At 42.0% G+C, this 27310-nt stretch overlaps 2 protein-coding genes across 3 annotated transcripts in view; one reads left to right on the top strand and one right to left on the bottom strand.

Annotated features, from left to right (window-relative positions):
• Positions 1 to 7680, top strand: part of Kcnab1 (potassium voltage-gated channel subfamily A regulatory beta subunit 1) — a 215800-nt gene extending 208120 nt beyond the window's left edge. For both annotated transcript variants that reach the window (XM_038347205.1, XM_038347204.1), the window contains 2 exons: positions 1425 to 1513; positions 5990 to 7680. In XM_038347205.1, coding sequence (XP_038203133.1) covers positions 1425 to 1513; positions 5990 to 6079 — 179 coding nt within the window. In that variant the 3' untranslated portion in view covers positions 6080 to 7680. The remainder of the gene's footprint in view (positions 1 to 1424; positions 1514 to 5989) is intronic.
• Positions 7681 to 8592: 912 nt separating this feature from the next.
• On the bottom strand, positions 8593 to 23048 carry Ssr3 (signal sequence receptor subunit 3). Its single transcript, XM_038347206.2, has 5 exons — positions 22813 to 23048; positions 21718 to 21844; positions 16201 to 16299; positions 11904 to 12035; positions 8593 to 10940 (listed from the first exon to the last, which is right to left on the bottom strand). The coding sequence occupies exons 1-5, from the start codon at positions 22943 to 22945 to the stop codon at positions 10874 to 10876; spliced, it is 558 nt and encodes a 185-aa protein (XP_038203134.1). The 5' UTR covers positions 22946 to 23048; the 3' UTR covers positions 8593 to 10873.
• Between the last annotated feature and the right edge of the window lie 4262 nt (positions 23049 to 27310).

Genomic DNA, 27310 nt, shown 5'->3' with positions numbered 1-27310 from the left:
ACAACTAGACACGGAATTAAAGGGGGAGGTAGAATTGGGAAGACAATCCCTAAAGACCCCAGACTTCCAGACTGGTGGGCCAAGATGCTGACAGAGTCAAATGAGACTGGCCAAGGAAGGCCGTAAGAGGCATTCGGTGTCCGAAGATCCAGCAGAAATGTAGATCCGTGCTAGGCTGTCCACTGTAACCAGGAGGTTCCTGGGGGCCTTGGCTTCCAGAACAAGGGTAAGCAAGGGACTGGACCCTGATGAAGGGGAATACAGGAGTCTAAACATACCTTCCAGAACTTTCAAAAGTTGGAGAAGTTTCCAGGAAAATATAGTCAAAGGCCATCTATTTTAGAGCGAAAGAGACCTGACTATTCTCTGTAGACAAAAATAAGAAACGATACTCAAGGGACAGAGGAATAATGTTTAATTAATCCAAGATAAGGAAAATGGATTCAGGGCACTGTGGCCCTGGGCCAAAATAACATTCAACCTCTTCTGCAACCGGACAATATCACTGTGAAAACTAAGTAGGTAGAAAAATGAGGAATATTCTATCTGGTGGATTTAATATTTTCGATGAAGGCCAAGGAAAGTGAACTGAGTGTTCAAGTGAACACAGGGATTTAGGGTAGAGATCCTGGCAACATTGTTGCCCATGCCTGTAATCCATAGTAAAATCAGTTCAAGGTCATCCCTGGCTGCACAGCAAGCTGGAGGCCAGCCTGGGCTACAAGAGGCTCTGTCTCAAAAACAACCCACAAACAGCACCAAAATAGAAGAGACCTTTTACCATTTGAGGAAAAAGAGATGGCCAAGGGTCAAGAGAGGTTTATCAAGTTGGCTAAGGCTCAATGGCAAGATGGCAAAGGGGATGGGGACAGGTGATTCTATGGTTCTCTCCAGAACACTCCACTACCCTCAAGCAGAAAACAGGGTTAGTTCTGATGGGATGTGCAGAGAAGGACTGGGGCTTTGAGAGTTGGTCTAAAAAAACAAAAACAAAAACAAAAAAAAGCAATTGAGATAAGCAATGAGAAAGACTGACAGGAGAGGAAATGTGACACGGTATATACGACAGAAAGGGCGCCTGACAGAAACTAGGACCAGACATGACTAGTCGGTGAGCAGTGCCGGGTATTTTCAGGAACAAGATACTCCTATGATGTACTGAATAATCCAGTACCTGAGGCAAAATACAAGAAAGCCAGCGAGAACAAACCTACTGTTCAAACGCAGAGACTGATTTCATTAAGGCTCTGAACAAGAGAAGTGAGGCGTTGTCCGTTTTCAGTTCCAGAGAACACTGTGTGTCCTCTATCTCCCCGCCCTCACACACACACAGAGGTTAGTAAGCTTTGGCTACAACAAATGTAACTGTACCTGATGCTTCTAAGTCCACCAACAATCCTGACCCAGTGCTCCGCTCTTTGCAGCATGGTGCCTGAGAAACGAGGGCGTGAGTTCTGTGCTCCTGGGATCATCCACCCCCGAGCAGCTCATTGAAAACCTCGGTGCCATTCAGGCAAGTACTGCAGCCCTTTCCAGCAAACTCCAGGAATGCATCAGTGCGTCCCCAGGCAGTGTCCTGGACAAGGGATTGGGGGGGACAGGAAGCTGTAAGCAGCAACAGCGCACCTACACTGTACATGGGATCTAGGGCTGTCCTCTTATTTAACAGACACGTTTCTCGGATTCCACAGTGGTTTATTTTTTTGTGGGGCAGCTCATTCCAATGCCAAACCCGGCATACGACTTCCTAGGTCTAGCCACGGACACTTGTTTAACTGCCTGCCTGAGTATGTAACACTTCTAAGATATGCACACACCACTGATTCATTTGTTCCCGTCACAAACTACTGCCAGCCCATTACATCGACTTACTCCTTCCCTTCCAGTCATCTGACAGCATCCTGAGATGCCCACTCATCCTATCAGGTAGGATGAACTGTGTGGTGACTGCTTGTCCCCTTTGCTGGAAGGCTGAAGATCAGAGACCTCTGGCTCTCTTCCCCACTGATTTTCCACTTCCTACTATGTGGCCCTAGTTATTACTCCAGTAGTAACTGGGGAATGAATTCCTGTTTAGAATTTTCAGATCGCGTTCCCCTAGAAGAGAATCCAGGAGGCCCATTTGCCCCCAAGGGGTGGCCCGAAGGCCAGGTGCTGAATTAAGGTTGCAGCAGCACCTAGGGAATATGCAGGGGAAGACAGAAGATGCCCAGGTCATCTAAGGAAAGGGGTGGGGTTAGTGGCCTGATGGGATGGGTCCTTTTCTTCACTACTGAACACGTCTCAGTCTTGAGCCTGCCCCCTCCACCTTGTTGACACCTAGGCTGAGCCTACCCACTACTTAGCTATAGCCTGCTGAAACAAGCAAAGTGTTTCCCTTCTGCTCATGGGGGGAGGGGGTGAATAATGTCATGGCTTCTTCTTTACCATCCATTCCTAACACAAGCCCTGCCACCTCTCCAGGAAAGAGGGTGGAGAAGAGAGTATTTAAAACCCCGTTTAGAAACAGACCAGGATGCACTGGAGACTATGGTACGGATTGCTTGCCTACCCACCACCTTTCTCAGGACCAGGCAGAGGGGTATCCTCTCTGCCTGTCCCCAAACCATGCCCAGCCACAGTTTCTCCTAGATTCCATGGGGTCTGATCCTGCCTGCCCCGGGAATGGCCCTCTAATGAGCCACACCATCTCCTTTCATTCTCAGCTATGCACAACAAAAGATACGGTTACACAAAGATGATGGGGTAGGGACACAATCTGTACCCAAAAGAACTGAAATTCGACTCAGTGGTTTCAATTCCACTCATAGACCGGGCACTTATTTTATTCCTTCTGGCACCTAGCCAGTTGGGTTACTGTAATGAGTACGAGTGTGATCCTGCCCTCAAACTGCTGGTGGGCTAAGAAAGAAGAAATTAAGAAATCTATACTTTAAAGCTGGACTCTGAGAACTCACTATGTAAGAGGTACTGACAAAACCACAGGACACGAGATACTGTCCAGTCTTCCAAGCTTACATACATACTAGGAGACTGATTTTAAAAAATGTACAATATTTCAGGGCTATTAAGCAAACAGAATGTGGCACCAAAGAGCAACTGAGAAACAATTAGGCCTATTTGACATAATATCATTGCAAAAGCCCCTCCCTATAGGATGTTTATTCTGAGTCTTTGGACAGACTTCCATGCCTTCCCACAGCCCAAGAGAAGCCCAGGAGTATATTCAAGGAACAGATGGAGCAATGTAAGGGACCTAGGTTGGGAGGGAACACAGCTTATAGGTATGGGATCCTTTGCAGGATTTAAAGAGGGCAGATATGCTTCCATGTGAATGTCTAGATTCCTGAGGCTGCCCCCAAGGAAAGCAGAATGTGGTTATCACCTAGGCAATGGAAGTGGAGTGGGTGGATTTGCAGATTTGGGAGGGACAGATAAAAATCTTGGCAGGAAGAGAAATTCAGAATTCCTATCATGCTAACACTATGATCTTCAATCCCAGGGGCAGTCACAGCCAGGGGCAGGCATGAAGCAGCAGCCCTAGAACTGAGCTGGAGGAGCCCACTGGGCAGTGAGGGAAAGGGTACTTTCATTCCCAAAAAGCAAAGGAAAGGGGTGATACCCAGGCAGCCTCATTGCTAACACAAGGGCTTACCAAACTCCCTTCTCCTTGCCCCGAGCACCAGCACGGAGGAGTCTAGACGTGATGTAATGGAAGCCCTGGATGTGGTGAAAAGTAGACTAAATGATAGCTGTGGAGGCCAAACACTGACGAGGGGACTGGCTGCAAAGGCACAGAAAATGTGCTGGCCGCCGTAAGGAAAGGAAAATTCCAAGAGGACTGAAAAAGTAATAGCTGCACCGCACAACAGAATATGCCGATGGCACAGAGGTGCACACATTCTTACACACACACACACACACACACACACACACACTCCCTGGGATTCTCATCTCCAATCACCAGAAACCCGACCCCCACATACACCCCAGTTAATAGTGGCCCATCCTACAAAACCCCCCATCATCCTCAAAGAACTCAGTCCTGGAGGGCCCCCGAGGACACCCAGTCCCAGCAACACTAGCCAAACTTCCCCGTAAACCGCAGAGTCTTCCAGGCAGTGTAACAATAAGGCTGACTAACTGGTGCAATCTCATTAAGTCCGCACAATAGTTTAGAAGTTGTACAACTGGTTTAATCTCATTAAATCTGCGTAATAGCTTAAGATGTTACAAAGTACCCACAGTGTTTTTAAAGAGTGATTTCACATGAAATTCTGAAAGCGTGGCTCCTCTAGAAAACACTCGACTTTCAACAGTACACACATCTTCAGGTTTTATTCAAGTATGTCTTCACTCTTCCTAGCTTCTATGTATTTTGGCGAGTTGTTTTTGTCTCACATGGCTAGCAAACTGGATTTTCCTTCCACTAAATTCAGTTTATGATTTTCAGTCTCACTGTCAAGTCTCCAAGTAACACTAGCTATCTAGAACCTCAGACTCCAGAGGTAGCTGGCGGGGAAACAAAACTCCTTAGTTAGCTAGCTTCAGGTAGAAAAGCCTTAACCAGAACCACAAGTTTACCAGGCGGAGGAGGAGATACACTCTTGTGCCAAGCCTCCAGCTGCTAAGGACAGTCCTGGAGGAGAGACAAGGTCACCTCGGCCAGTAGGAGTGCAGCAAAGGGTGAGGCCCAAACCTCAGAACTCGTCATCCTAATTGCATCTTACCCAGCCTCTACACAGGGTCAGGCTATTCCAGAGAAAAAGCTGGTCTTTGTCCCTTGTCTCGTTGTATAATGTGTACCCTTTGGTTTACTTCTCATAATAAATGCTGGCCCAGAATGAGCAGCGCCCTACATGCATTGCATGTCGGTTCTACAGGAAGCCCACATGCACACAGCACATTCTGTTCCATAGTGACTCCCCACTTCCCGTTCCACTGCCACCAGCCGGATCCTTTTCACCCTCCTCCAACTTATCCTTCCCGTGTCCCCCAGGCATCTAATGGGACCAAGTCCTTAGAACAGTGGTCCTCAATTTGTGGGTCTCAATCCCTTTGGAGATTCAACGGCTTTTTCACGGGGGTCTCATATCAAATGTTTACAATTCCCAACAGCAGCAAAATTATAGTTATGAAGTAGCAACAAAAATAATTTGATGGTTAGGGTCACCACAACATGAGGAACTGCATTAAATGGTTGCAACACTGGCTTAGAGTTCCCCCCACAACCCACAGGCTAGAGCCACCAGTGGCATTCAAGCTCCCTACACATTCCAGCTTCTTCTCCCTCATCCTTACCATCCGTGTATCACTCCAGTTTACTACTCAATTTCACTCCTTCCATCTATCTGGGAAGTCCATGAAGCTGCAAACATCCTCCAACAGTTCTAAGGCAATAGCTGGAGCTCTGTTCTCAGTCCTAGACCAATGCTATATCCACTGTCATGGCTTCTAGCAACACACGGCTATTTGAGTACAGGAGTGATGGTGACGGCCTGTCCAAATGTGTGCACACAAGTTTATAGATGTGTGTGTGTATACTTAAGTATAGAAGGCTCACAGGATTTGAAGGACTCAGTAATACCCCAAAAGTACCTTAATTTTCTATACTAATTTCACATTAAAATGATACAAATATTAAGTAAAACGTGTTAGGTGGATACAATGGAATAAAAATGTATTAGTTATACTATTTTAAGAAGGCTGGATTACCTACTAAAATTACACTAACGTGGATTACTTACATTGAATTTCCACTGTATAGAGCGCTATTCTGTATTGCTGAGACTTCACTTTATGTTTTCATTTCTTTAGTCAACAAACACAATCCCTGGCTTGAAGCTCTGTCCAGGGCGAGGAATGAGGGTGGGGCTTCATTCCAGCTATGGCTTTGCAAACACAGAGCAAGTGTAAATGACTACTTACTGTTGAATACTCTAGACAAGTGCTCAACACTAATACCACCCTCGGTGTTTCTCCTCCTCAGGTCCTCCCTAAAATGACGTCACACGTGGTAAATGAGATTGACAACATACTGCGCAACAAGCCCTACAGCAAAAAGGACTATAGGTCGTAAGGCAATGCATGAGCCACAGAAACTGCATGGGTAAAATCATGGTGGGTAGGCAGTGCAGAACGACCTTACTAGACATTTTCCATCACTTAGCAGCTTGCTGCTCAACCTCTGGTGTCCCAGGAAACTGAGGTTTCTGCTGTTGCTACCACTGTGCACCCTGAATTCTGAAAATTCACAGCCCAGAAAATCCATTCTATTTTCTTATCTTGAACTGGTCCCCAATCCTTGCATTGCTCTATGCACCTCCTGCTTCTGCAATGGAAGGAAGATTGGAATAGAGGAATCTATTATCCTTAGACATTCGTAACTTAAAGAAGGCTGTACATATCTATTTTTTTTCAAAAGAGCAAAAAATCACAGAACAGAACAGTATGTGAGCTACACAGGAAACAGGATATCCTCACTCTTTAGTCTTGCTTGGGAGAACAAACAACTAATTTATTTATTTTTTTCGCATTTCATATTCACATTAGTAAGTTTTAAGTCACCTGTCACTCTAAAGTTTCTAGGTACTTGCTTCCACTATCGTTGAAGTTACTTGTTGCTTGGCCCTGTACAGTTTATCTGGGGTACCTGTTAGGATTCTAGCCTGTCTATTTACACAGAGGTATAAAAGTATGAACACCCCCCCATCTTTACTAGATACATAATAGCTAATTTATAAAACGGTTACAATGTGTGAAAACAGCTTTGAATATTGTGTTCACTTTTTACATTTTACAAATTCTGCATATACTTTCAGTCGCTGTAGGCACAACTTCTGCAAATTTAAGTATCTGAGATTTAAAAATACACACATGCTGTTTTTTAATTAAACCTATAAATACTGAGAAAGGCAAGTGTCCAGTTTACCACTGGGACATTACAATATACAGCTTGGTATTTTCTGAGGAGTTAACATGAAAAGCAAAGCATAAGCAATGTAAAAAAAAAAATGCCGTCATTTCTCAGCATATGCTGGATGAATTAACTTGCCCAGAGAAAAAGCAAAATATTCAAAAAGCTCCTGATTCTAATCACACACTACACTGTATGCATGAGAGCTCTCTGCATGAAATAAGGGGCTCAGCTTTGTGCTCAGAATCTGAGATACACCTGGTCTACTCTACTACTTTGCCTCCCTGCATCCCACCTGAGAAACTGTAAGACTGTACAGTATGGATACCTGCAAATAAGGAGAAATCGCAGGATGAGTTTTTCTTTCCTTTCTGTAAAGGTGGGGTCATTTTCTATCTCTATTTGTCCATCTGTCAATGGACAAAATCCCACTTTATCTCTCAGCAAGTTCTCTTTAAGATCTACACAAGAAATGTATGAACTTAAAATCATTTTCAGGTATTTATCACATGGCTAAGTTCTGTATCTTAAACTAACAGGGAAAGATACCAACAAATACACGATTGTTGTTACCTAGAGTGTAATAGGCAATTTGGAAGTCCACCCATGAGTATGTGACTAATGATGGAGATTAACTTTCCAGCTATTCATTGTAAATTTAATCCACTGAACTACTGTGTGCATAAACGAGCAGAGTGCTATCTACAGGAAAATCAATTCATTTGCTTAGAGTAATAAAGGCGTCTGTGCAATCCCATAATAGATCTTTTGGGTCTTTCATTATAAGGCTTAAGATATACATACATTCTCTTGTGTATAAAATACAAACAAAATGTCATCATGAAATAAACAATAATCATCTAAATGAATTAAATCGACAGCTATACCGCACTGAATGCTTAACTGAAGTCCCAGAGACCAAAACAGGCTGAAGTGAGGAAGGGTGGTACACACTCTTACTCCCAGTTCTGAGGAGGCAGAGTCAGAAGGATCAAGAGTTCAGCTTGAGCTACATTAGACCATCTCTCAAGCATCCCCATTCCCACAAAAAACAGAAACAAACAAATCTGTACTTCAAGCCTTGAGTGCTGGCACACACACCTGTAATCAAAGCACTTGAACTGCGGCAAGAGGACCTTACGTTTCTGGCCAGCTTGGACTACACTTAGAAGACAACTTCAAACATTTCTGCACAAGCTTTTCTTTCCATTTCAATGCATGTGTGGTGTGCGAACGCACATGCAATAATCCGTGCACGCACACAGAGACAAATAAAACTTTAAAAAATGAATTAAAGACCCTCCCAAACTCCTAAGAACTACCCTGTTTGAGACTCTAAAGATGGGAAATAAACTTGTACTGACCCCAAGAAATATGCTGGAAATCTCCATATGTGCACATGTGTACATACATACAAATCCTCCCTTAGTGTCCCCAGAAACTGCAATGCCTGGCAGGCAAAAAAGTCACGTGAGCAGGAGAGTACAGTAGGCACACATTAGCAGCACACTACGGCAGTGACCTGACTTCTTTAGCTGAGTTGTGCCTGTCACTATCTCACAGACAAGTGAGCAGTAACTTCAACAGTTCATTTACATGTTTCATAGGAAAGATGGTTAATATAAAACGTAATAAAGACACTCACATGGTTCACATAAAGAACTGCAGAAAAAACACATTTTTAAAAACAGTTTAATCATACTTGTTAAAAACAAGGCTTTTGTAAAAATGTTGAGTATAAATTCAACCTCCATTATTTCAATTAACTTCAAATCCTGTTTCAAAGTATTCTTCCCAAGTTCAAACAATACACCAAACAGTACAAGTTGTAAATTTAGATACAAGACTTATTAAGCAATGAATAAATCAAGAAATGAAAATGCTTAACACTAATATTCTACCTATCACAGATATGGGAAAAAGAAGCAAGCACTTTTGAGTCTTCTGTTTTACTGGTGTTACATAGGGGGTCCTTTTAAAACAGAAACTCTGCCATAGGATTTTACTGTCTGTGTGTGTCTAACTCAACACTTCATAATTCTATTTGCCACGTTCGACTATGGAGAACAGACTAGGGAACAGGGCCCACATTTCTAAGTGTGAAGGACACTAAATCCTTTAAGGGAGCCATCAGATCTAGCTATGACTTTGTACACAGATATTTCTCTGGGGGCACAGAGGACATTTTGAGAGTTAAAAGCAAAGACAGCTGTAGGAAACATTCAAGGAAGAAAAAATCTGCACAATTACTCTCCCAGCAAATTTTGGTTACTAATTAAAGAGAATTAAAAATTTGAGGCTGGCACCTCTGTTTCACCATTCCTGAGCTGCTAACAATATTATCAAATAATGGTGGTGACTTTCTTCCCATCTACATAGGCACTGCCACCTGGTGGCACGCTTACAGCAGTCACTTAGAAGAAGTTTGATGTTGCACCCAATTATTTTATTAGATAAACACCCTACACACAAACTGTTACCAGCCAAATACTGATTAAAACAGAACAAAACACCCTACCTCATGTGTGTTACCTAAATACAATCTGCACTGAATTTCTTCTCATCTCCTGTTCGTTCTACATTACCTGGTGATGGCACTCAGATAACAATGCACCACAACAAAGAACTGAACACGTCCAGAAGCATGATCAATCGATTTTCAATACAGTGAGAAGTAAGGTGACTATATAGACACTCTCCAGGCTTCCTAAGTTCTTAATGCAGACTACTGAAACTTCATTTACCAGCACAAAAATAGCTCAACTCTTGGTAAGTACATCTTTAAAGTTACAAATCGTATGGTATATCCTCTTAAGTTTACAGGTAGAAACTAAGGATTAGGAGTATTTCCCTTTGAGGTGCCATTTATAGGAAGTGCCCAGGTGTGGTGAACAGTAAACAGAAATATGAAGTCAATGACCCTAAGTGTAAAGTTATACAAATCTGGAAATCATGGAACATACAATCTGTACATGTTGTAGGGTGGGGGACACGATGTGAGGCTGCTCTTCTGCTAGACCCCAAAACCTGTGATCAGAGTTTGCTCATAATTGACAGGTACCCTGGGCAAAAGGGGACAAATTTATTAAAGTCCTCATAGAAAAAATGTTGACAATCCTTTTAAACCACTGTAAATTCCTTGGAGAGGTCACTGCATTCCAGGGCTAAGTTCACAAAAAAGTCTTTTGGTCTCTCAAGTGTCAATAATCAGGAAAGAAGTGCTTTCTCACTTATGATTCTGCCTGTGGTGCTGAGAGCCTGCTCACAGAAAACAATGATTCCAGTGACTTCACACATCACACCAATAAGGCAGGGTCAAGCTGACCTCCCTAGCCGCCCAGGGCCAAAGCCATACCGCCGAACAGGGTGTGCTTTAGCTTCACAGGCCAACACTCATAGCCGGGTACTATTTTTAGGTCACTACCTTGGCTGCCTTTCTTAAAAAGCTCTAAGGTTCTCTCCATAGAAGTGGAGAGGCCACGTGTTTGAGTTATGATAAATTACAAACTCAGAGACTTCTGTTTAATCCCTTGGGAAGAGGATTCACTCTGAGATTTACAGTCAAAAGTTGTAATATTGTGCTTGGAACACAGAGACCCAGCTATTAACTTCTTCCTCCTATTATAAATAATAACAGCTCAGTCCAGGTTACCATGACCTCTGACAGTTGCAGGAAACAAGTTATTTTCTTCTCTTGTGATTACAGCACATTGCAAGACTTCTTGCCTTTTAATAAATGTCCTGGTACTCTGAGTTTCCCTTTCAATTCATTTAATTTCAACAATCTGTCAAAAAGAACCAATAAACAAACACTAAATTACATTCTATTGCATTTCTATCCCTCAAACTCCAGACTATAAAAACATCTTGTGTGTCTCCCAACCTGGCCACCCTGATACTTTTCCATACACCACAGGCCACCCATAGATACAAAGGCAGGGGGCCAAGCTACAGGGTCTACTTGGAGCCAGTAGAGAGGAGGGCGATGAGTCCAGATGAAGCACTTATGGACAAAATGTAGTTCCTGCAGAAATAAGGTTAAGGAAAAAGAGAGACCTCCAAATTAGTTTTCAACAATAAAAGAGCTTTTCTTTATTGACACAAGTATGTGCATGTAGTTTCACTATCTGTAAACACACTTATGATATGGAAGGCTATAAAACATGAAAAATACTCACAAGCAATACTGAAAAAAGACACTTGAGTCAAATTAGAAGAAGTAACAAACAAAGAACACATCTTGGTTCCGCTTAAGCCCTCCTGAGAAGAGCTGGCCAGAGAACATCAGACACCAAACAGTAAAGGAGACAAATCCTCATGTCAGAGTCCTGAGTCCTGCTACAGCTGCCTATAAGGGAAGGAGGTTCAGAAAGTTTATGCTATTTGCATCCTCTTTGAGCAAGCCGTTTTGGGGCCATTCTGGCAAGGCCCACCGGTATTCCCAAAAGACACGAGCTGGAAGGTGTCTGATGTTTTATTACACCATAACCTCTGACTGTTAGATCTGGCTACATTTTCCTAGATAACACCTTTAATAAAAAAAAAAAAAAAAAAACTCCTTTAGTAAAAGACAAATGACTCTTGACCAAAGCTCAATTTCAAAGCATCCAGAATACTGAATATATAAAATGCGCCTGCCGTTTGTAATTCCCCTGGGCCATGCACCTAACCCCAAGGCCAGCAGATGCGCACAATGGAACTAGTGAAGACCGTCTACTTCCTGACTCACTCTGATTCTTTTCAGGGAAGTAGACAAAGTCACACACACAATATATGACTGCTCTGTCATACTTGCTACTTACATAAACTAACTCACAGATTTAAAAACACAAAGTCAAGCCAGAAACTTTTAGTTCTAAGTCCATAGACACCTGCCTAAAGTTATACTACTTTAACTGACAAGTCTTTGTTTCCACTAACATACCAGATGGCTTAAGAATAAAGCAAACTGCTATTTATAGGGTTCTGAGAACCTTTAAAAGGATACACTGTGGGGTTGAAGTTCTTCAGTATAAAGAAGGAAGCAACAATGACCAGAACCAGGAACAGAGTGTTGTTATAGAAGATGGAAAATGTTGTGGCTTCATAATCAGCAACTTCATTCTTCTTCCACAAGATTCTATAGATGTGAAAACAGGTCAAACAAGTTTATAAATATGACCAAAAACTTTAAATACCAAGTGGTTCTCATTTATTACAAGACAAACTTTTCCTTGCTTTCAAGGGTAAGAATGCATTTGCAGTATTAAATTTAGAGCAAACTATCTCCTTTCTTCCACTGAATTCTGTTTTCCTTGTTGATGCTAAATAGCAGTTACTGGGCGTGTTACCATTTTCCCAAATAGTCAACACTACAGCAGAAGGGGATGAAATTGCAACTGGCAAGATTTTATAAGCATCTAAAATAGGTGTCTTTGTTTAAAAGTCCCACACTAAAGCCTGTGGACCAGCCACACATTTCTCAGGACTGCCATGGATGTGGCCTAACACAAATGTTAGATGATGTCATATCAGAGGCCAAAGGGTTGAAACACTCGGTGAAGTCTGCACTCAGTCTCAAGAGTCTGTACTGCACGGGCTTCTTTGGCTTTAGCTTCTCTGGCTGCATCCTAGCTTAAGGATCTCTAATCAAGAGTTTTGCATCTTAAAGGGATAACGCCAAGAACAAAGCTAGCCACCATCTCACCAGGTCTATCTTCGGCTGTCTTTACTAAATGTGAAAGAGGAATCGACATGATTTTTAGGACAATATTTCTAACTTCTATTAAATTCTTACTTTTAAATCTGTTTCAAGTGCTCCCATATTTATCTATCTTTTATCCCTCCAAATCAGCCAAGAGGATATTTCAAAATGCTTTTGATTAAGGCAGATTTTATTCCACTTAGCTAATTAACTTCGCAAAGTCATTTTTTAAAGAGTAGACTGTGATCCACTGATGGGGTATGAAATGAAGTTGTTCAATGCCTAAAGAAATTAACCGAGTGAGCTGAGACTTGCTTTCTTTAATACACAGAAACAACAACAACAACAACAACAACAGTATGGTAATTACTGTTTCGGAAACATCTGTATGTATGTACAGATTATTATATCTGGTAAAAGTGAATGCGGCGTCACTGTGGTGTCATCAAAAAAGAGTACAAACTGCAACTGTAGATGCTTTGTCCTCCCCGGAAGCCATCCGACTCTGATCGCATGACACAGAGCCCTCCCACTAACCCCTCAGGGACGACTAACCAACACTTTTATACATCACGTGCTCTCATCCAAACTGAAGAAGCTTGGCTACAGGAGTTAAAATGAGGGTATTACCACCCATCTTCACCATGGGGAATCTGTAGTCTCTAATAACACTTACGCTTTATTTCCTTAATTTTTGCAAACACTACAACTTAAAAAACGTACTCTACTTTGGGAAACAGGAAGAATATTACATTAAAGTGTAGCCAACAACTAAAACCATTCTGAGTTCAAAGAAGAGTAAATGTCAATCTAAACTGGAGGAAATATATTTTCCCACTCTTACACTGTTCAAAGAAATCAAGCACAGTAAGGCGCACAGGCCCAATGCACCTGAATGCTAAAATATACTCAGAATCAACACAGCTATTTTAAACTCTGGCATAAGACCCAGTGAGCTATGGCATGCTTCTACTCTACTGATTAAATTGTCCCCAGTGACATCTGAGCAGGTCTCCCTAACTCTCTTCCTACCATGACCTGAAACAGAATCACCTCCAAAACAACCAAGATGAAAGTCTGACCACGGTGCTACCCTAGCTCCCATGTTACACAAGGTATACAAAGTTAGGACCATCCAAATGTCTTCTAGTTCACCCACATACTGGTTATTTTGAAATAATTTTAAAAACTCTAATGTATCATTACCAATGGGCCTGCCAAGGTTTCACTGGTAGAAAAAATTAGCTTGGAGCCAGGCAGTGGTGACGCATGCCTTTAATCCCAGCAGAGGCAAAGGCAGGTGGATCTCTGGAAATTCGGGGCCAGGCTGGTCTACAAGAGCTAGTTCCAGAACAGGCTCCAAAGCTACAGAGAAACCTGGCTCTCGAAAAATAAAAATAAAAAATAAAAAAAGAAAGAAAAAATTAGCTTGGGAGAATACCTCTCAAGGAATCATTCTTCAGGAACAGTTTACTAAGAAAGGAGAAAAGGAAGACCAAACAGCAACTGTTACAAGCAGATAATACTGACAAAAGAGATTCATGAAATCAGGAAGTAACAACGCCACCTCCAAACACCTGTTGAACCTCTAACTCAGAACTGCTTATTTCCATCCTGGGGTGAGCAGCAGACAGGTTTGCACCTAAGCAGCTATAAATGGAGCCTGGACGGATCTCTGTGAGTTCGAGGCCAGCCTGGTCTACAAGAGCTAGTTCCAGGACAGGCTCTAAAAAAGCTGCAGAGAGACCCTGTCTCGAAAAACCAAAAAAAAAAAAAAAAAAAAAAAGAGCCTGGAGAGAGACACAGATGCTGCATCTTTTCTTACACCAAACCTCTTGGAAGTAGCTTATCCTCCAAGAGCAACTTATCATCTTAATGAATCTCTGATCTGTTATCCAGAGCAACTGAGTCTACATTGGGGTAAACCATTTCTGGGAGAGAAATACTAACAGCACTAACACTGGTGACAGAGGAATAATCTGCACTTTACACATCCACCTGACACAACTCTGAATAGCCAAGAAGTTTCACTTCCAGTTCCCATTCTGACTCACTGCTAATGACTACCTAAACATGGCACATTCTGAGACATCCCAGGGTCAGAAACTAGTACACAGAGCACAGCAGACAAGTCCACAGTGGACAGGTGAGATCTGTTTGCCATTTCCAATACAACCTCGCTAAAGTTTTAGATCCATGAAAACAACTATACTGGTAACGATTAATATCTGGTAACTCTTATGTATCAATTTCCTTTATCTGTTTGGGCCTTAGGCACTTCATACTGATGGATTAAGGTGTTTTCTAAGAGAAGCTGGCCGAAAAGGAAAAAAATGGGGCTTAACAAACATACCAACATAAACTTGGGCAACAGAGGTCAATCCCAGTACTTTTTCCCCTAGTCACTGCACTCAGTGTCCATATGTGCCAAGGACACCCCCAGGAATGTGGGGTCACAACTACTGCAAATGTTAATAATGCAAGGGTACACAAGGAAGTTCTGCTGCTTCCTAAATTCCGGTAGAACAGTTACTGTACTCGACAGCCAAGTACTAGCTTTCTGAGCCTTCCTTCCCTTGGGTGTGACACGGAGTCTGTTACTTTTACACACAAGTGTTTTCAGAGCTGACACTGGCATTAGATAAGCAGCTGGTGTGCCCCTCCCTGGAGGAGACCACTTCTCCCCCTCGGCATTCTTTGTGTAGGGCTGGGGCCTCAGGAGCGTTCCCTTCCACATCACTGTCTATCGATGTCTTCTTCCTCATTCAGGTCACATTTAGGCATCCACGCTGATCAGAGTTCATGCGTGTAACTTCTCTGACATTTCTAGCAGACAACAATCTCACAGCAAATTTCCTATTCCTCTACTTCTTAAAATCTTTCTCTCCCTTCTTCAGTAATGATCCCTGAGCCAGAAATGCAGGACTCATGTTGCAGACTTTGAACAAATCAGCTGTATATCGATAGCGTAAAGGAAAGGTTCTAGTGGTAACAAAAACTAAAAAAAATGTCAGTACTATCACCGTTACTACTACTTATACAATTCCAACATCTATCATCTTTAATGAGAACTCAAAAACTTTTTTCCAAAGCTTTGTAACACTTTAAATAAGGAGTCGAGGGGGTGGAGAGACAGATTAACGAGCCCTGCAGAGCAGTCATGATGAGCACAGTTCAGAACCCAGCAGCCATCATCCGGTGCACCCTGCAACCCCAGCCCTGAGAAGACAGGAGCTTCACCAGGGCCTGCTGGCCACCAACCCTTGTGGGTTGCTCCTGGTTCAGCAAAAGAAGAAGAGGAGGAGGAGGAGGAGGAGGAGGGGGAGAGGAGGGGAGGAGGAGGAAGAGGAGAAGGAGAAGGAGGAGGAGGAGGAGGAGGAGGAGGAGGAGGAAGAAGAAGAAGAAGAAGAAGAAGAAGAAGAAGAAGAAGAAGAACAACAACAACAACAACAACAACAACAACAACAACAACAACAACAACAACATGGTGGAGAGTGATGTAGGAAATACCTGACATCATCTTGGGTCTCTAGGGCACACACATAGGTATACAAGTGTATACACACACATGTGCATGCACATACACACACACACATCGAACCTTTCATCTTTCTCCTTCCGAGACATCTTTCTGTTATCAGCTTCAGAAAGTTTCCGAGTCACTTCTTTGGAAACAGCGTCCTCCCTCTTCTGTGCTACTCTGAAAGAAAACACAGGAAGAAAAAGGTTTCTACATGCTCTAGAGGAAAGTCAGTCCTGCAAAACACTATGTACTCATATTTTAGACTGGCGACTGATTGATACTTTACATTTCAAGAAAATCAACTAGACAGAAAGTTCTAAATTTATTACACTGTACAAGCCTAAAAGAAGCTCAAGAGACCTTCAAGATAGTTTCTTAGTTATGGGATTTGACTGCTGCTTGAAAAGGAATATTTTCCAAAGAGGGGGTATTTAATATGGATATAAAAGTCAAATGCCATTAGCACAACTCACTGGGAATCTTTGTGACTACAGGGGGTGTTTTATTACTCATGTGATTCAATTCCAAGGATAGTACAGAACAGACGTCTTGATTTAAAACATGAAAGAAAATAACTAGAGTATCTTAAAGCTACGCTATAGCTCCAATCCAAAGGACAATTTCATTTTAAAAAATAGGTTATAGGCTGACGGTAGCTCTTTTATTTAAATTAGCCATTGGCTTGAGTTAACAGAGACAGACAGAAAGTTTGATCAAGAACTCAGATCGGAATCTCCAGATCTTATTTGGGGGGGGGGGGGGTGAGAAAAGCATACTCATCAGTGGATATGATAGCAAATACCTATAATCCCAGTGCTTGGGAAGTGGAAGTATAAGGTTCAAGAGTTCAAGGCCAGCCTCAGCTACAAGCTATCTTGTCTCAAAAATGTATACAGATCAAAACAACAATGAAAATCTACAGGTGAATTTTATCAGGTGGGGTTATTAAGAAAGTGGTATATTTAAATAAAATATAGTCACCCATAAACTAAGACACTTCTATTCAATGTAGTGTATTTTTCACAGAATGAGAGCTACAGTTGTCCCTATAGAAGAGAAAGTAGCAATGACAACATCAAACTTCCACAGGGTCCCTACCAGCCCCACAGTGCTCCCACTCTGAAGGTGTTCAACACGACAGCCCAGCAGGATGGGAATAGACAGAAGTCTGGTCACTGTGCTCAAGTCCTCAGACTCACATTACCACACTGTGTTTAGTTCTGGTCAGGACACCAAGGAAAACTGGAGAAATACGGATGGACTCCAGTAAAACACCCAAGATCATTCATTCAACCACAAGAGCCTCAGGCATCTAGAGTCTAGTCAGGCAGTGGTGGTGCACTCCTTTAATCCAGGTACTCCGGAGGCAGAGACAGGTGGATCTCTTGAGGCCAGTCTGGTCTACAAAGCAAATTCCAGGACAGACAGAGCTACACGGTGAAACCCTGTTTAGAAAAACAAAACAAAACAAACAAAGAAAAAGAAGAATCTAGAGCCTTGATGCACAGTGAGAACAGACTATAGCTGATTTTCCCATGTCTCCATTTCACTCAAGAACAAAGTTAGAACCAACATGCATAAAAGGTAAAAGTCAATGGACAAATATTTTTAAAGGGTCACAGTTACTTTTTAACTTTATAACACCCAAATTGATAACTCAAGAAAGGTAAAGCTAAGGAAAATAGAGGAGTTGTGAGGTGACATATTTAGGACCCTCCAGGGTACATTTTTATTCCAAAGACCCAAGCTCACATGACTTTATTACATAAAAATTACCCTTTCTGTTGTCTCTTTCATCCCTGAGAAGCTGGGTTCTTGAGGGAGACTCTTCTCTCAGCCTCTCTAGCAAACAAAGAATCATTTCCTGAACTTAACTTCATGCCTTTTCCTCTATAGAAAGCCTCCAAAGAGAGATGGGAATGGACGAATGATCCGTAGCTGAACATCAAAACACACACTCTTAGGTGCCGGATTAAAAGACCTAAGTCTTCAAAAGAATTACTTACATATAAACCCCCCTACAGACTATATGCACGGCAAATCTATCTGAAAAACCCTAAACCAACTTCTCTTCTAGGTCTAGCATGCTATTATTTGCCACCAGGTTTACCCAAAAAAGAGGTTCTGTCTAGTACCAGATGTCTTAAGTCTGCTGGAAAACGTATCTCAGGCAGTTCCCAACAAGACAAGTCACTCCAGGGCCTAGCATACTATCAACTGAGATAGCTCAGGGGAATTATTTTTACTCTATTTTCTTTCAACAGTACATGAGAACCTTTGGGGAAAAAAAGCACACATTTAATTTCCTAAAACAAAATGCCTAAAATGTCTTTATAAACTCTATTTACATCATGACACCTTTCTCAAAAACAAAAGTTTTCATGCCAACCTTGAACAAAGCATCTATTACATGCTGGATGCTATGTTTAACAACATGTCACACATGCGACCCTATTTCACCTCTCCCCCACTTCTGAGTTACTGTAAGAATCCTTATCTGTAGTGAGGAGCTGCGGGACACACCTATATCACTTATCCTACACCTTTAGAATAGAAACACACAGGAAAACTATATACCTCAAGACAACACATTTAAGAACGGCAGAGCAAACACTGGAATCCAGGCTTATTTACTCTGGAGCTTCTTCTCTGTCACCACAACCTACAAGCATTCAAGCTCTCACTGAATCTATAAGCCTTACACATCACAACGTGTAAATCTATAGCTGTTTTACTTTAGGACTACTGGGGGGGATGGGCATGCAGAGGTAAAAGGACAACTTTTGGGACTTGGTTCTCTCTTTCTATTTTAGGTTCTGAAAAACAAATTTGGGTCACTGGGCTTGAATATATATACATATATATATATACACACACATATATATACACACACACATATATATATACACACACACATATATATATGAACTTATGCATACATAAGTTTTATGTATGCTTTTTACCCACTGAGCCAACTCACCAGCCCTAAATCTATAGTTTTTATGTCAGCTACAATACTTACTACCTAAAGACTATGACTAAAGGAAATTCTACTTAGAAGTCTACTAAGCCAGCAAGCCAGTGAAATTTATTAAAGTAAAATGTACCATTAACCATTCTAAGAGATAAAAAACAAAAGACATAGCAGTCTCAAGAAGCCTAGAGTAGGACTCAGGTAAAAAAGAACAATTTGATCCCAAAGAAGTACATAGACAGTGAGGGGCATTCAAAATAAACACCAAAGGGACTGAGTTTCAAAGGGATTATAAAGGACAATCATGCAAGATTCTATTTCTGATCGATTCTCTATCATAGACAACCATGTCTCCTAAGAACACAGTTCAGGAGAATAGAGGACAAAATGAGCTGAATCTTGAAATGGCAGCTGGCAAAGAGGCTGCTAGACAGAAAGACGGCAGAGATGAGCTGATCAGTCTGCTGGTCTAGCAGAACTGCAATCATGAAGCCGAGCCTTTGCACGCCCAGGACAGCAGCTGCTCAGGCCACTGCTGCCCACCTCTTAACTAAAACCCTGCTACCTGAAACCATAACACACCACTAATTCTTGGTCAGCTGCAACAGCCTACCATAAAGACAGCAACAAGGATCAAAGTCAGGTGGGACTCTCTGGAGAGGTGGTCCGAGTCCTGAAATAACAGACACGTAGGAACAGACAGCATGGAGGTCCTGAACGGAAATGGGCACAGGACACACTCAAAGGACAACAGGAAGGCTACGTCTAACTCTGAAGGGGTTAGGCTGCAGAGGAAGGAGGCAGATGACTTTGATTCTAAGAAACTGAAAGGATTTTTGGTGTTACTGTATTAGAAAAAAAGACCTTGATGAGTTAAGATAGTTAACAAAACAAAAATTACAAATAAAGAGGAATATGCTATTTCCCAGTCTTTTGGCTAAGATCTTTGAAATGTTATTACTATTATTATTATTATTATTATTATTATTATTTTGCCTGCACATATGTCTGTGCACCAGAGACATGCCTGGTGACCACAGAGACCAGAAAGCATCGGATTCCCTACAACTAGTTTTAAAAAGTTGTGATTCACCATGTGGGTGCTGGGAATTGAAACTGAGTCCCTTGAAGAGCAGACACTATGCTTAACCACTGAGCCATCTCTCCAATCCCTCACCTGTATGTGTAATTTTAACCCATAAGATATGAATGATGTAAGGAGGAAAAAATATCATCAAACAGCTTTATACAGCGCCTGTCAGAGTGGACCCTATGATTTTGCTTCAAGAGACCAGATGGAGACTGCTATATCAATCCAAACAAAAAATTTCTAATTAAGTGTGGATACTACAGGAAATGAAAGAAAAAAAAGGTTAAATACACAGAATGGTTAAGCTCAAAATCTCTACTCTGTTTTTAACAATTACTATAGAAGCTGGAGACGGCTCAGCAATTAAGAGCACATACTGCTCTTACAGAGAACCTGAGTTCAGTTCCCAGCACCCATTTTAGGGGGCTCAGAATATGTATAATTCAAATTCCAAGGGATTAACACTCTCTTCTGCCCCCCTCAGGCAAGTAAATCATAAAAACGATTACTTCAAAGAAAAGCCAAATCCTAAAGGTCCTACTGTAACAAACCAGAGAATACCCTGCTACCTCAAAAGTGTATATGAAAGTAACTCTAGAGAACATCTTTTCAAATTAAATATTATTCATACTCTGCTTCCCAAGAGGACCACGACACTCTAAAATAATAAATTACAGCTAGTGTGGTTGCTCATGCCTATAATCCCAACACATTCACCAGATCAGCCTGGGCTACATAATCCCTGGCTCAAATAAATAAATATTACAATCACTCCTAAGTCTACAGTCTTCTATTTTACTTTAGGAAAGCAGACTATACACGTGTTTGTAACATAAACATTTACTGAGGTAAAACTTGGGTTTTCTTCTCTTAGGCTATTAAAATAAATCTGTCTTTTAACATATGTGATCTTAAAATTCAAGAAATATTGTTATCTTCTACGGTGAATACACTTATGAGATTAAAAAATGTAACTGGCATTGAAAATGTTAGAGTCTTTTTGTTTTTTAAAGTTGCTTCCAATGGGGCTGGAGAGATGGCTCAGTCGTTAAGAGCACTGGATGTTCTTTATGAGGACCCAGGTTCAATTCCCAGCACCCACATGGCAGCTCACAATGGTCTGTAACTCCAGTTCTAGGGATCTGACACCTTCACACCAATGCACGTGAAGATAAATTTAAAAAAAAAAAAAGTTGCTTTCAAAATTAGTAAATGGACATCTCAGAACAATTTCTAGAAAGAACTCCACTGATTTTCTTCTAACATGATTTACTGGGTAGATTTGTTTTTCTGATGAAACCAGCGATTACAAACTGGTGTTTTAAAGGCTCGCATCCCACCCTCTGACACCTATTTCCACTGAAGTGTCTGGTGGCTCAAGAGGTTATCAATTCTGCAGGTATCTATTTCCCTTCTTCCCAAAAAGAAAGAGACACGCAGAACTAATGCTTCTAACTATAGAGCATCTACACAAACGCTCTCTACCATAAAACATGCAGCGTATTACAGGGACGCTCGACAAACTACTTACTTGTGCTTGAGGACAAATTTCACATTCTTGTATGCAAAGGCTACTAGGTAGGTGCTTACTAATGTCATCACACTGTAGAGAACAGCCGACTGGATAAGATCCATATGCCATATCCGCCAATACAACCCTGAGTCGAGACAAAAGAAAGGGAGGGGCACAAAAGGGAACAGGCATTACCACCCCCTCATACAAGATTAATTACAGAGAAAAGAATTAGTAAATCCCACCCAAACTGGGCAACTTCACCAGAAGTGAGACATCCAATAAACAGAGTTAGTGGCAGTTCAGGCTTTCCCATTCATAAATTTGGGTTGTGGGGGGGGTACGACTTGTCTAGAGTGTTCTTAATCAAATACTTGAAACAAAACTGGAAATAATTTTAAAAAAAAAGTCACAAATAAGAATTCAAATTTCATTCACAGGGTACTATTATACTATCTGATATAAAATGCCGTCCCAAACCATTGGTCTACTTGCTGACGTGGCTGCTCTCTGAAGTCAAAATAACGCTTTGTCGGGCCAGCGAAGCAGGGGGCTCCACGCCACATTCACTGCACGCTGAGCTTTTGCAAGGCCTAAATAAGAAGATACGTTTGGATGTGACTGGCCTGCGACGGTGTGGCAGTGTGGGCCAGGCGACAGAAACTCCTAAGACCTGAGCCTGGAAACCGCCTCGGCCTGCCCGGTCTGCAGTTTCCCATTCAAACGGGAAGTCTAGAGGTGCTCTCTCAGGGTTATGAAAATCCTACACAAGGCTGATCGCTGACCTCTGACCCCGGCCCTGGCCTAACTTCGGTCATTCTGCAAATCAAAAGGATGCTCGGGGGTGAGGAGAGGTTCGCCACCGGCCACGCTGCTAATTCAGAGATATCGGTTCGGGTCTCTCATTTGGAGCACTAAACAACGGTTGTGAGGACGGACAGGCGGCCACACGCGTGTACCGGTAGGAGAACCCGGGCCAGACCCCGCGCCCGATTCAAACGCACGCCACGACTGACTTCCAGGGGACGCCATCCCCGACCCCCGCCTCCCCGCGGCCTCCGGCCTCCCCCACCGCGCCCGCCACGTCCCCGCCGCCGCCCGCCCGCAGCTCACAGATGGGGATGGCGGACACGATGAAGGCGTTGCCGAAGAAGAGCGCCGACGACTTGGCCGACAGGTTGCGGCTGAAGTCCTGAAGGAGCAGGTCCTCCTCGGACTGCTGCTTGGAGCCGCCTTTAGGAGCCATGGCAAAGCTAAGGACCACAGACGGGGAGCAGGAAACCCAGAAGGGCACGGAGAGCCGCGTGTCCCTCCGAGACGCGTATCCGCCCGCGACCCGTCAGCGCAACGCGGAGGCGGGACTCCGCAGGGGACGCGGCTTCAGGATTGGCCAGCCTGCCGCCGCCACGCAAGCCTCGAGGCACGATTGGACGTGAGAACATGACTTCCGCATTCCTCAAGGCACCTGACGCTCGATCGCCGCAAGGAATGGAGGGATTTGTAGTTTAGTGTATCTATTTGGCGCTCCGGGCAGCTCAAACTAGTCTCTTGGATTTGCCTGCCTTATTCTCCAAAGAGCTTGGATAACTGACTTGAGCAACCACACAAGCATTACTGTTTTAACTAACGAACTTTATTGGTACTTTATTTCACATGTGTACTCGTTAATTCTTGTTTTAAATTTAATATATTGTTTGATTGAATGATTGGTTGATTGATTGATCCATTGATCCGTACCACAATGTAAGTGTGTAGATCAGAAGACAGCTTGAGGGAGTCAGTTTTCTCCTTCCACTTTCTGGGTCCCAGAAATTGAACCAAATTGTCAGGTTCCCACCTTTACTCTCTGAGCCATCTCCACGGCCTGAAGGATACTTTAAATTTTTCTATTTTATTATTGTTGTTGTTGTTTTAATTAACAAAACCACTTAGCCCCTGACAGCCTCTCTTATTTCAGTTCTTAGGAACTCGAAAGTAAAAAGCTCTTGAGGGCACACAGAATGTGCATTTAGTAATTCAATAAACGTGTGGCCATCTGGTTAACATTGAACACTGCAGGAGGAAGTTATATCTAACACTTGTACAAATCCATTGTTTCGTTATTATGTTACCCAGGTTGGCCTCTGAGTCATGATGCAGTGGAAGATGGTCTTGAACTTCTGATCTTTTTGCCTCTAAGAGCTTCCTTGTCCCACGTGCCTGGTTTTATAGCGGGTCCTGGGAATGGAACTCAGGACTTCTTGCAGGGTCAACAAGCACTCTAGCATGTGAATTGCATCCCTCATGGCACACCTAGAAGCCTTGGCGCCCATCGCAGATGGAGAACCTGAAGGTGAGAGACAGGCCCTAGTCTCCTGGGTATGAGCCCATCCACTCAAAATCTAGACCTAAGGAAGTCACCATAGTCATGAATCCTTCGTGATGAAGGAATGGTCTTCAAATGATGATATTCAAGACCCGTCTCATAATTTTACAAATTTCTACTATTTTGTTTCTTTTTATTTCACCTTAAGCCTTTTTAGAGTACCACGGCTTCTGACCATATTCTAAATAAAACTGAGGACAACCTTTGGCAAGACTCCTCTGAAGCTCAGCATGACTGTATCAGCACAGGTGCCATTTTAACTGACCAACTGATGGCTTTTCCTTGAGAAAGACAATACACAACCACATCACCTCCCAGCAAACGCTTCTCTTCACTACATCGCTGCAAACATTCCAGTTCACTGGGTAAAATTTCCCCAGCTTTCAGCTTCCCTCGCAGCAGATTGTATATATCTTTTTCCTTGGCTTTATCCAAACAGCAATTGATCTGCAGAGCCATGATTCTCACTGAGATTTTTATCTTCAGTCCTTTTTGAAATCTGTTCTCTACACAGGTTCCGGAATGAATTTTCTGTAAATATAAGTCTTACCTATTATCAACAGTGAGTATTCCCTCACTTCACAGCAAAAGGAAAACAATTAAAAACGGACTACTCATTTCAGAATCTCTGGGTCTACCCCTGATGCTTCTGAGCTCTTCCCTGCATTGCATGTTAGCGACAGAAAGAGAAGCTTTTCTACATTCTTCATTCTCCAATCTGGGTGCTTTCGTAAACCACACACATTTTATTTCTGTACACAGGTTAAAAGGCGAGGCTTTGATAGCCATTTCTTTTTGTTCCTTTCTCCATCTCTAACCAACTCATAAACACAAATTCGGGGACTTAGATCTATAACTGTGTTTTCTTCTGACTATAAGGCAAGGTATAAAAAGAGCATAAAAAAGAAAAATTAAAAAACTGTAAGATCAAGAGACACATCATCCAAATAGTTTTTAAAAGAAGAAAATCAGAAACAATAATGATGAGGCTAAAAAGAATTATGCCTGAGAAAGATAATAGTTAAAATAGAAAAGATTTAGAATGTTATATAAATAAAAATTTCTGAAATTCGAAGCTGAAGAGATGCTGCAAAATCTGTTAGGAGCATGTTCTGCTCTCACAGAGGACCTAAGGTTAGTTCCCAGCACCCATTTGCAAGGCTGACAACTGCCTATAACTCCAGCTCCAAGAGAGTCTGATGTCTCTGGCATCCAAGAGTCACACACATGTGTGTATAACCACCCCCCCACATACACGCTATTAAAAATAATAAAAATGTTTGAAAAAATGTTGAAAGTTAAACTGATTTAAAAAGGACTTAGCTGATAAAAAAAGAATTAGCGTGCTGTAAAACTGAAAAGAATAAAGGTCAGGGATGTAGCTCAGTGGTAAAGTTCTCTTTAGCATGCAAAGAGCCTTGGGTGCGATGCCTAATAATGGGAGGAAACAAGAGCATCTGTATACAAGAAAATATGAAATATAGGCTGTTTTAAGATCACGGATCAGTAGGGTTAATATAGAAAAATTGCCACCATACCCAAAGCAGAAAACAGATTTAATACAATCCCTATGAAAATTCCAACACAATTCTCCACAGGTCTTGAAAGGACAATCTTCAAATTCATATGAAAAAAAATAGCCAGGGTAGCTAAAACAATGCTAAATAATCAAAGAACTTCAGAAGACATCATTATCTCCAACCTCAAACTGAACTACAGAGCTATAGTAATAAAAAAAACACTATGGAATTAGCACAAAAATGGACACGCTGATCAATGGAATCCAATTGAAGACCCAGACATAAATCTACACACCTATGAACACCTGATTAAAAAAAAAAAAAACGGCAACTTCAGCAAATGGTGCTAGGGTCAAACTGGTGGCTGCATCAGAAGAATCCAAGTAAGTCCATACTTATCACTTGCACAAAACTCAACTCAAAATGGATCAAGAACCTCAGCATAAAACCAAATACACTGGACCTGAAAGAAGAGAGGGCAGGAACTGGCCTTGAACTCATTGACATAGGAAAAGACTTTCTGAACAGGGCACCATTAGCACAGGCACTAAGAACAAGAATTAATAAAAGGGGCCTCAGAAAACTGAGGAGCTTCTACATGGCAAACGACACCATCATTCAGACAAAGTGACCTCCTACAGTGTGGAAACGATTTTACCGATTATCCATCTAATAGAGGGCTAATATCCAAAATATAGGAAGAACTCAAGAAACTAGATATCAAGAAAACAAAAAACTCAATTAAAAATGAGGTACAGATCTAAACAGAGCATTCCCAAGAGAGGAAACTCAAATGACTGAGAAACATACCCCCATCAGTAACCCAGAATCTACCTTCATTTTCTCCAAGGGAGTCTCACTGGGGAAACAAACTACTCTTAAGGGCAGGCTGCATGCCCAGCAGTAGATAATCAACAGAAAACGTACTCAGCTAGGCTGGAGAGATGGCTCAGAGCTGGAGAGATGGCTCAGAGGTTAAGAGCACTGACTGCTCTTCCAGAGGTCCTGAGTTCAATTCCCAGCAACCACATGGTGGCTCACAACCATCTATAATGAGATCTGGTGCCCTCTTCTGGCATGCAAGCATACAGGGAAGGAATGTTGTATACATAATATATAAATAAATCTTTTAAAAAAAGAAAAAAGAAAGAAAACGCACTCAGCAGCATCTTTGGAAGTTTCTTGTCTCATATTGTCATAACAGGGCTTTTAAGTAAATATCTTATTTTATTTTTTTAAAATATTTTTCCTCTCTTTTTAACCCCACAGTTCCTCTGGTTATATATTATGACTTCCAGTTTAGTGTTTTATGGGACTCCTAAGCTTGTGAATGAGTGGGTCATTCTGTCTCTACCTGTTTCGTGTGCCTTTTCTTGGGCTCTTTTCCTTCTGCTGGTTTGTTTCATCCAAATCTGATGAATTAGCTTTTCTTTTATCGTATTATTATTACTATTATCTCTTAGAAGTTTATTTACATTCTTATGAGAGACATATAGGGAGAGAATCTGGATGGGATGGGAGGTGGGGAGGAACTGAGAAAAGTAGAGGAAGAGAAACATTAAAAGAAAAAATATAGGGAGAGTAATTTTTCGTGTATCAATTAGAGAAATGTAATAGGCATTTGATGGTTACTACAGAGAAAGCTTTTGATGCTAAAAATGAAGGTGACAGACGATATGAACTCACACGTGAGGGCTGGAGCGATGCTCTTTGGCACCTGAATTAC

The sequence above is a fragment of the Arvicola amphibius genome, chromosome 11 (genome assembly GCF_903992535.2).
Source record: "Arvicola amphibius chromosome 11, mArvAmp1.2, whole genome shotgun sequence".
In the NCBI taxonomy this organism is placed as follows: domain Eukaryota; kingdom Metazoa; phylum Chordata; class Mammalia; order Rodentia; family Cricetidae; genus Arvicola; species Arvicola amphibius.
The sequence above is the reverse complement of the archived record's forward strand: the minus strand, read 5'-3'. Positions and strand labels throughout refer to the sequence as shown.

Excerpts from the sequence above, each read along its gene's own strand:
- Ssr3 (XM_038347206.2), bottom strand. The coding sequence starts at position 22,945 with ATGGCTCCTAAAGGCGGCTCCAAGCAGCAGTCCGAGGAGGACCTGCTC. Across the intron at positions 21,845-22,812 it reads CGTGTCCGCCATCCCCATCT|GGTTGTATTGGCGGATATGG; the intron begins GTGAGCTGCGGG and ends GTCTCGACTCAG. Across the intron at positions 12,036-16,200 it reads CGGAAGGAGAAAGATGAAAG|AATCTTGTGGAAGAAGAATG; the intron begins GTTCGATGTGTG and ends TCACATCTATAG.